This window comes from Ruditapes philippinarum, unplaced genomic scaffold (genome assembly GCF_026571515.1).
Source record: "Ruditapes philippinarum isolate M1 unplaced genomic scaffold, ASM2657151v2 ctg7662_1_1_1_1, whole genome shotgun sequence".
In the NCBI taxonomy this organism is placed as follows: Eukaryota; Metazoa; Mollusca; class Bivalvia; order Venerida; family Veneridae; genus Ruditapes; species Ruditapes philippinarum.
In genome coordinates, this window is record NW_026863894.1 from 32,501 (window position 1) to 43,541 (window position 11,041).

General features: G+C 32.4%; 2 protein-coding genes across 2 annotated transcripts in view; both read left to right on the forward strand.

Annotated features, from left to right (window-relative positions):
- Positions 1-2,960, forward strand: part of LOC132723675 (WD repeat-containing protein 91-like) — a 31,624-nt gene extending 28,664 nt beyond the window's left edge. Inside the window, exons 15-17 of the mRNA XM_060708441.1 lie at positions 1,135-1,247; positions 1,505-1,696; positions 2,354-2,960. Of these exons, the coding sequence (XP_060564424.1) occupies positions 1,135-1,247; positions 1,505-1,696; positions 2,354-2,515 (467 nt within the window). The 3' untranslated portion in view covers positions 2,516-2,960. The remainder of the gene's footprint in view (positions 1-1,134; positions 1,248-1,504; positions 1,697-2,353) is intronic.
- A 1,647-nt stretch (positions 2,961-4,607) lies between these two features.
- On the forward strand, positions 4,608-7,995 carry LOC132723677 (uncharacterized). The gene is made up of 3 exons (XM_060708443.1): positions 4,608-4,712; positions 6,610-6,778; positions 7,839-7,995. Exons 1-3 carry the CDS (start codon positions 4,682-4,684, stop codon positions 7,993-7,995), a joined length of 357 nt encoding a protein of 118 aa, XP_060564426.1. The 5' UTR covers positions 4,608-4,681.
- The last annotated feature ends 3,046 nt before the right edge of the window (positions 7,996-11,041 follow it).

Genomic DNA, 11,041 nt, shown 5'->3' on the forward strand with positions numbered 1-11,041 from the left:
TGTCATTTTTTTCTATTTTTAGAAATTGCGTCATTGTTGCTATTTTTAGAAATTGCGTCATTTTTTTTCTATTTTTAGAAATTGCGTCATTGTTGCTACTTTTAGAAATTGCGTCATTTTTTTCTATTTTTAGAAATTGCGTCATTGTTTCTATTTTTAGAAATTGCATCATTTTTTTCTATTTTTAGAAATTGCGTCATTTTTTCTATTTTTAGAAATTGCGTCATTGTTGCTATTTTTAGAAATTGCGTCATTGTTGCTATTTTTAGAAATTGCGTACTGTTGCTATTTTTAGAAATATGCTTAATGTTTCTATTCATATATATATACAAAATATATAAACAAAACTAATGTGACAAGACAGACCAACTAAATTTATAAAAAGGAAACATCAATATATGTTCAAACCTTTCTATGTTTGCGTTTAGAAAAAGTAAAAAGTCGAGCGTTGCCCCCGCCCGGCGGTGGCTCTTGTTTCTGTTAGTCTGTATAAATGAACAAGAGATTTACACTTTGTTGAAAAAAAAGAGAAAAAAGACAAGTAAACAAGTAAAAAACTTAACATTTGGCCTCTTATTCCTTTGGCCATCTTAGTTGATATTCATGTAACTGATCTTTGAAAAATAGCTGGATGGTATTTGGTTCTATGTGGGCATTGCGCTGAATTAATAATATACAGTGGATCATTTGATGTCTTCCTCAACCAATGAAACTGGAAATTGATTTTCATAGTATTGATGAAGCTTAAAACCAATTAATATTGAGAATAAAGAAAAACATGTTAAATCGTGAGAAGTAGCAAACCAAGTAAATATATAGCTTATCTGATTGATTTAATCCAAAATAATAAACAATTAAGTATATATGAGCCGCTTCACGACAAAATCTACTTAGTGCGTTTGCGACCAGCATGGATCCAGACCAGCCTGCGCATATGCGCAGTCTGATCAGGATCCATGCTGTTTGCTATCTGTTTCTCCACTTGTAATAGGGTGGGTAAGCAAACAGCATTGATCCTGATCAGACTGCATGGATGCCCAGGCTGGTCTGGATCCATGCTGGTCGCAAACGCAATGTTGGTTTCGTCGTGACACGGCTCATATCACATGGTATTTTGTGTATATTGTATTACAGATGTAAGCCAGGAGAAATGTATATCACAGTGGCAGGCTCATCACAGTGACATTAGGAACATTCAGTACTCGGCTGACTATAACTCCTGTTACAGTCTTGGTAATGACGGAAAGGTATGATTGTGTATATATACATGTACAATATGCTAAATATATGCTGATGATCTAATGATTCAGCGTAACATTGATCTGTGAAATTTACACAGTATCTTGTGTGTTTTGTGTTCAACCGTTGATTTCAACATAATAGTTATATAAATAGTTGCAAATTATACATATATTCAGTTTAAAATTCTTCCATGCATAAAATTCTTCCATGCATATTTAGGCAGGTACAGATAGTTTTGCTGTAGGTTTTCTTCTTGTTTTAGATGAGTGAATGGAGTATGCACAAGACAGGTTTAAAACTGCGGGATTTACCACTCCACCAGGGGGCAGTACCAAACTTCTCCCAGCTTGAGTCTGGTAACACAAAGGAAGTCCCTGTTGGTAAACTGTTGGCGTTGGATTCTGACGGACATTATTTAATGAGCTGCAATGATACAAGTGCTGAAATATATAGGGTATGATGTCTGAGCAGTTCTTTTTTTAGCACAGAATTTAGATGTTTAGCTAGAGTATTTAAGAAATACTAGAACTATAATCAATTTAACATACCAACTTTGGTTAAATAATATAAGCTTTTGCATGCATCTTTATATTCCATATGAGTGAGGCTAAAAAAAAGGATGGGAGCACCACCTAAATATCATATCCGGTTTATACTGTATAAGGCGCTTGAATGATTAAATGCTAAAATCTCGCCTTTTTGGCCAACGGAATGCAATGATATTTGTATATTTTGTGATCATGATTTCTGTAAGTGTCTAGAGGTACTGCTCCAACACTGTATTGATTTAAATCCATTCCATATTAATAAGTATATTGACTTCACACAAGTCTTTTTGGATCGTAATTGTACATGTAGGTCATTGCCCAAGGCCTATTATCTCCAGCAAGTACACAATGTATTTGTTTGAAATGTTACACTTAACTTTTGGGTTAATGGTATAAGTCAATAACAATGAAACAATAACAAAGAAACATAATTCTAGCATAAATTTTCTTTTTCAGGTGTAAATATGCCTATTTCCCTTTGTTAACATAACTAGAAAATGTACTTTTATGTGGTTTTGCCCTGTATAATTTACAGTATGACTGTATTTTACCTTATTTTTCAGCTAATCAAGGAGGATCCAGGACTATTGTACATGATGGATTTGAGAGGTCATAGGTCATCCTTGATAACAACGGTAGACTGGTCACCTAATATTGACACAAAAATTTGTTTGACTGGTTACCTAGATGGGAAAATTATAGTTTCAACACTGTTGTCACAGTGACATGTTAAATAAAAGACAAAGATGAAAATGCCAATCTTTGTATAGACATATTTTGAACTAAGTTAATTGGAGACGATTAACTTACTCAGCAGTTGCGAAAAATATATAGACATATACATGTTCATCAGATATATTTATTGTATAAAGATAATTTGTATCAAGTGTTATAGTTACATTGTTACATAAAGAATGTTGATATTCTCTTTGAATTGTTTTACTTCATTTCAACAAGATTACATTTTAGTCATTTATGTACTTAAGTTGAAGCAGATACAGGTACATGTAGTTTGAAAAAGATAATCTTAATACACTTACATGTACATCAGTTTTCAAGAATAAAAAAGTTTATTTTTGGTTATATATTTTTCTTTGACACACTATTAACATAATTTTTGTTAGTTTGCAGTATATGATATCTACCATTCATTGCAGGAATTTTTACTTGTAGATTTAATTGATGAACATGATACATTAGTGTATAGCTATAAATCTATTGAATTGTATATCTCTATTCTCTATCTAGACAGTAAAAGGGATGTGTGCAATAAATGTATGTTGTGTTGTTATTTATTTTGTGATTTTATTCAATAAAATGCATAAGTACTAAAGAATAAAGTGTTGTTATATTAGTATAATTGGTTATGATAAAGTAACCTCAAAAAATATTAACATTAAAGTAGATTTTCATCCTTTTTCTCCCACCTACACTTGTTGATACTCTGTGGAAACGCTGTTGAGACTGCAATTACCAGATAACTTAATGCCAAAGTAGGATAGTATCATTAAGATGAAGGCAGTTTGCCTCGCAAGCCCAACACTTGTACTTTGGAAGCATCTTCTTTCCCTCATACATCACTAGTAGGGGTTATTCAGAAAACCAACTTTAAAGAGATTTAAAGCAACACACCATACGTTGACTATGAAAAATTGAAAATCTTTAATCATTCAATAAAGTTAGCTGTACAAATTTAGTGATTTAACCAACTATCCACGGAAATTAGTTGTAACATGTCAGAATAATGCAGATCTTTGTCTTGCTTTTTATAGTAACTGGATAGAATTTAAAAATATTTACAATGTAGTGATAAAAATAGCAAATACTTCTAGACACTAGTTGAACTGTTTGTGTAATTTGTTCAAAGTTTCAACATGAATATTTGTACTACACTGTAACTACTTTTTTCCTGAATTTTTGGAAGATTTTCTTGACTCGTCTGGAGCTGGGCATCGCCAAACACCCACAGTTGATTAAAATGTAAATGTTAACGGTTCGGCTGTGGGTATTCGACTATGGGAGCTTGGATATGTAACATGTATATTATGTACTTGTCTGGAGGCATACAACTTCAAGACCTACATGTATTACTCCAGATAATCTACAGGGTGCAGTTTTTCAAAACAAGTGAGAAACAAATGTGAGAATTGTGCTAAAAAAAACATGCTTACTATTCTGTATCTAATAACTTGATAATAATTACCAGCTTGGCTCGAGTTTTCCAGAAGACATGTAGAGCTGCGAAGAGTGTTAATGTTTATTTTAGAAATCCTTTTCCTCAGACTGTTTCAAAAATGTTTCTTTTTTTCAGTCAGATAAAGTTAATATAATCTATTTAAATACAGAAATGCTTCACTAATTTGGTATACAGGTCTTTATTTGGAATACCCATTTATAACACACTGTTCATCCTTTGACTTCTATATTAGAACTACACAAATTACAATGATGTTTAAACAAAAAAAACTGCCATGGTTGCGTCCTGACTACCATAGTAATAATGAACATTGTGTTGAATTGATTTTAATGATGTTTTTTTTGTTGTTGTTTTTTTCCACATATGCAGTGAAAATCAGAACAGTAAGGCCTATACACGCTATACACAGAGCTGTTCTTAACAGAACAATTACAGTATATCAACTTTTGAAATTTTCACCAGAGACAAAAAAAAATAAAAAACAAGAAATAATTACATGGTAATACACAGTAAATCTCTTTTTAAACAAATAGTCACAGCTAAAACACAGGTACTTGAAACAAACTATTTTTAATGTTTTATATAGGCTTTATACCATAATAAGACTAATAGTCTATGAGCTAAATTAAGCGTCTGCTACAAGAATACCACAACGTTATTTTTGATGAGTGGGTAGAAATTTGGTAAATCCAAGATGGCAGCGTCCTTGTTCAGAAAACTAGCAGGTATATTTTGTGTATTTTCCCATTTTGTCAGTCTTAAACTTTGTCAAATTTAAGTTTAATTGAAAGAATAAACAATTTCTTACAGAAATACTTTACTAAACGAGAAGACATTTTCTTTTTTTTTTAGGAAATATGTATTTGTCTCATATTTTCGCGACGTTCAGTAAAGGTCAAAAATTTTAAGCAATAAAGTCTACAAATAGTCAAATACCAACTTCCTTTTGTTCTACTTTAGCCCAAATATTTGAAGAATAATGGTATATTCTACTCATTCGGTTTGATGTAACTAATTGGTAAAGGTTTTCAATGCAACTTCTTGTGCATCGGTGTGGCAGCTCTCTGTAGCCTGGAACCCCGTTGTATCGATCTATTTACCTATAAATCACAACTGCAGTTAAAAAAATTAAATATCCCTGAATCTTTATTTTGTATCATTTATTTTGATCCCTTTGTCATAATATTATAATATTTACATGGCAAACATCACTGATATATACTTTTTAGCTTTGGAATATACCTGGGACATACGGAATATACGGATATTTACGGACATGTCAAACAGGTTGGAGAATTAGGTCACGCCATTATATCGATACATTGTGAGAATCGCTCAGTTAGTCAAAGTTTGGGAAGCCTGACCCATCTTTATGCTAGATTTTTCAGTCAATTAGAATCAAAGATGTCTGTTTTAAAATGTCAGCATAAATTTAGGAACTTTCAACAGACAGAAATGTGATTTTAATAAAAACACACTATTTATAAGTCTATTTATTATCTACAAAGTCTGACGGTACTGGAAACATGTTTTTGGTCATTTTTTCGGCTCGAAACAAATGCGAAAGAATTTCGTGACACTGTCGTAAATGTTAGCAATCAGTAGCTAGTGCATTTTGCAAAAAAATCGAAAGATTTGTAAATAGATCGATACAATGAATAGCACAATACAATGGGGTTCCACTATACTAGTGTCCATACATGTAGTTCAACTAATTGTACTGCGCGACAAGATATTGTGGTATTTTCGTGTCTGGCCAATATTTCGCCTCTACGTACAACATTAGAAGTACCTTTTCTGTGGTGAAATTTGCAGTGGATTTTGAGCGCAAGTTTTGGATCATTTTTATTTTAGTTTATAATAGTTTTTAAGACAATAGACCTGGAAGTGTACTTCCAAATAGTTAATCATTTTACATTGTGAGCTTTGTTGTAATATAAATTTTTGCCTACTTTCACTTTGGACCCACAAAGTGAAAACAAACATGGCTGTCAAAGCGGAATCACCTTAAAGTAGCAAAACGTGACATTACCGCTGTGAGGTGTTTGTTTGTGTCAATTTCCCATAATTTTGCAGTTCTACCTTCGAAAGTTTTTAAAACCATCTTTATCTTACAGGTACTTGCTTTACCTTAAAGCTCTGTTTGTGACGAGTTCGCTATGAAAGTAGGCAAAGCCCATAAATATACATACATTGTAGTCTATAGCCAGCAAAGCCAAAGCCCAGGCCTGCTTCATGGTCCCGGCCATGCCTTCCCCATAATATTGTGTTGAAAAATAATGCACTGTTTAAGGTGATGCTAGGGATTAAGAGAGGTTGCACTTTTCATAATCTCTCATAAACAGGCTCAAATCAGGAATGTTTATATACAGGTCGTGCAACACAGTTGTTACTTGCTTAAGTTATCAATTTTTTTCGGCAAAATGAAATCTACCTGAAAGTATGACATTGGCCTCTTCCTCTTGTTCAAGTTCTTCTGGTATCAAAAGATAAAAAAATATTTTTTCTTTATACTTTTTGTTATTTTACCTCTTGAAAAAAATTAACAATTTTGTCTTTTGATGCTAATTTTATATGCTTTTAAGTTATTTTGTTTTAGCTGTTGATTTCTATTTTGAACAGGGACGCTTGCATCAAGTTTTGTAAGACCAAGCATCCAAACCGTCTCAACATGTCAGCTTCAGAAATGTTGTTTTAACAGAAGCCCTGGATGTTTTTCTTTACCAGCACAGAGAGGTCTCACACATTGGACACACCAAGCACAGCCAAAACTATCAACTGCAAAATCAGGGTAATAAAGTGTATAAAGAGAATTAAATTGTGTCTTGTGTACTATTAAAGACTTTAACTACCATAATCTACCTAGCATACGAAACATTGGTAGTTCTACCAAACCACTTCATGCGTCCCTCTACAAGATTTCATAAAACAAAGAGGCAAAGTAGATTGAGCACAAGTATGGCCATTATAGTTTGGTTACTATTGTTTGACTGTGTATAAAACCCTACAAAAAAATTTTGGATTACTAATTGAATTGTTATGTAAAATACTTGCTTTGTCATCATACTCATTCTACATTATTTTAAAACAACATTATATAACTTCTTCAGTAGCTCATACGGTAACAGAATATATGTTAAGGATTTACATAAACAAAGTCTATGGTAAAGGGAAGTCAGATAAACAAACTGAAAAAGCATCCATTGGCTGTTACAGAGTATCTTTGTTTTGCTTAAGTTTTTCTTATTTTTATTTAATTTATCTTAGTATCTGTTCTGATTTCCTTTCAAACTGAAATTTACACAAAGTGGTACATAGTTTACCAGAATCTTTTTAAAAGTTCTGTTTAACCAGCTATAAGTACATGTATATACAGTAACATGTAGTAATTTTTAGTTGTTTCGGCCACAAACTTTAAATGTCACTAAGTCACATCTATGTTGTTACTTACAGTTTTTTTGTTTTTTTTTTAAAGAAATTTATTGAAATGAATTATAGGAATTAGTTTGCAAAGATTTAGTAACTAAGAAGTAACATTGAGTACTAATTATAGACTTTTTACTGTTGCTGATACATGATTGTGATGTACTGTGTTACTGACTGTAAGACTAAAACTAGTTTTCATCTATTAGACTAACCGATTTTACATACTTATATTACATAGATGTTGCTATCATCATTTATATAATATAATTATAATGGCACACAATTTGTTGGGCTTGACTATATACAAAGTTTATCATTCAAGCTTTAATTGCATTGCTTTCATTACACTTTTATAGATGAAGTTTTTCTTATTTCCATTAGATGTTAAGGAATCTGGTATAATTCTCTGTTTTATTTTCTTGCAGTTCACTTCTTCAAACTTGTCAGCCATTTGTGAAAAGTGTAAGGACAGCTGTTAGATTCAGTATCAGACGTGCTGCTCCAAAAACTGTCAAGTCAGTCCCGGGAAGGTTCTTTCGCCTACCCTGGGGGAATTTATATCCCGGCCAAGATGGCGGGTAGAAAGAAAAAACTTTGGAAAAAGCCAGAGTGGATGAATAGAGAGGGGAAAAATATCATTGTGTTTTACTAACAAAACAACAGTCGCGACTTTTGGACAAAAATGACAACTGGGTTATTGGAAGGAAAAGGCGATATATGTTAATGATCCATATGCACCTTATATGAAAACGGGGACAAATATGGGATTACACCCCACCAAAATTCATTACCCTTTATAGTTTATAAAAAGGGGCTAAGATAAAACAAATGTATATGTTTATGCATGACATTGATATAAATAACATTGATGTTTTAATACGCTTTATGCATGACTGTATAATATATGTTCTCATATGGACTAATATTGAGAATTGTTGATAAAAATTTTTTGATTTTATTCAATAGTGTTATTATGTAAGGTATTATTGGAACACTTCCTTTACTTATAAAGATAAACCTTATTTGCCAGCAAAGATAGGATCACCATTTAAATAGAGGTTTTAGCTATTTTCTTTCAAAAACGATTAGTAGTGTTGTAGGTAATTATGATTAAAGAATAAAATATTATTCGAGTGGCTGATATGTGAGAGTCAATTGAGAAATAAACAAATTGAAATATGTTTTATTGGATCATGACTGTGTTTGTATTGTTAACTTTTATAATATACTGAGGTAATGTCAGTTGGAAGTGGATTGAGTAACATTTTCTAATCAAAATAGAAAAAAAAACGATGATCAGTGAGTTTGCATGCTTTAAAGCTATATTTCTGCTGCATGCAGGTTACAAAATATTTGTTTTAATTTTATGAAGAATGATTCCAAAATGCCTGCCTGAAGCTATATGTTGGCAGATTTCCTTTTGAGAAAATAGCCCATGCACAAAATCCTTTTTAACAGTTAAAAACCCTACTTCTAGGCTCATTTTGCCTTAGAAATTCATATTTATTAAATTCTGTAGAAATATTAAACATGTGTTTGATAATGTTTCAACAATGGATTTGGAGCATGATAGATGTTTAACAGCTTGATATTCAGTAAAGACTGTGTCGTAAAGGTAGCGAAATGTAAAAAAAAGTAGTATTTTGACCGCCATACAATTTACCAATTCACTATAATTAAGCAAACAGAACAAAGATAGTTCATCTATATAGATAATACGTATTTTTTGGAAACTGTAACAAGATATAAAAAAGAAAAAAGTTTTTGGAAAAAAAAACCTTTTTGGGACATAATGGGCATTTAAATAGCAGTATAATATTTTGTTTTGGAATGTTTTTAGCTAACCTGTCACAAAGTGACATGGTGAGCTTTTGTGATCACGCGTCCAGCGTCCGGCTGTCGTCTGTCACCTTTAAATATTGTTCAAAGAATTTTATTCCGCGTGGAAGTCTGGTTGCCATGGCAACCAAAAGAAAAAACTTAAAATATCTTCTTTTAAAAAACCCAAAGAGCTAGAGCTTAGATATTTAGAATGAATTATCTTCTTGTGTCTTCTTGTAGTCTACCAAGTTTGTTCAAATAAAAGTTGTGGGTTTGAATTAGCTCCGCCCCGGGGTGTCATTGATTTTCCTTTTTAAAAAAAACCAAAGTACTAGAGCTTAGATGTTAAGCATGACTTTTGTGATATCAGTTTAAGATTTAGATTTTACATCTGCTTTCTTTATAGTTTACAATATAACTTGTTCCTTGTCATTGAGAGTTTCTATATTCAGGTGAGCGATTTCAGGGCCATCAGGGGCCTTTGGTTTTCTGTTTACTCAGTTTTCATGTGTGTTGAATAAGGAAACGTTCTTTATAACAATGATAATAAGGTTATGGAAACAACATAATAATATCATTTTTAAATGTTATTAAAATAATTCATTAGATACAGCTCCTAAACCCTCGAATCAACAGTACAAAAGTATATTTAAAAACAATTGATGGTTTTCTAAATCAGTTAACAGGTTTTCAAATTTCGTTCTGATTGTCATGAATCTTTTCGTAGGTAATTCGCACTGTGACCTCTGCTCTGGTATTGTAGTATACAGAGAGTTTTAGTTCCTTTCGAAAGTTGAAGGTAACTAGTACTGGTAAACTACTTGACAGCCTGGGTTGCTGAACTCTGCTCTGGTAAACTCAATGTGACATAGGGCCGTGATCCGGAGTGTAACCTACCAAAACCACCACCACATAACATTTTAGAGTAGTCACAGTGTTGCAGTGGTAACACACTGACTACAAATGAACCGTGTCAAGACAAAACCAACATAATGGGTTTGTGACCAGCATGGAAGGGCACAAATTACTAAGACATCTTGTGTGTTGTCATAAAAACAACGTTTTGTGTAGAGGGACAGGAGGTCTACAAAGAACTATATGAAAATGAACAGGGTAAAATGAAAGGGAAACTTGGTTTCATACATTCATATTTATTTAAGATCAACAGAAACGCAAGGGTATACTTTAATGTTACAATATAGATTTTAAATGATACAAGCAAACTAAAAGCTGTGAAGGAATACATTAATTATGCACATTAAAAGAAAAGTACATTTAGCGCAAATCATGAATTCGCTGTTTCTTGAATGATGGTAACAAAGGTCGATAGAATATCAGATGAAGTGCTCATTTTTTTCTCCGCCTACGTTGTTACCTTCTACCAAAATGTAAAAAGAAACTGATAGTGTATACCAACGCAATACAAACATTAATTTTGGAGTAGAGTACACTTTGGAATTTAAGTGATGTAGAGGGGTCATTCCACATGCCGACGATAAAGAAAACCTCTCAACTTGTATATTAAGCTTTTGCTAGCCTTTCGATCATTGCGCAAGTGTTTCAAAACATACTTTTTATCAAACAATCAAGCTTTTTAATTTGTTGGTAAAACCACACATTTTGTGTTGGCTGATGAGACAGCATGAACAAAAAAGCTAGAATTCTTCGATTCATAGATAGTTTTCAAGTTAAAAAGAATTAGTTTTTGATTAAAGCACCTAGATACAGACTGTTTAAATGGCCGAGTAGATAACACCTCGTACTAAGGATCGCTATCGCATTAGAGCAAGTTTTAACCCGCTCGTTT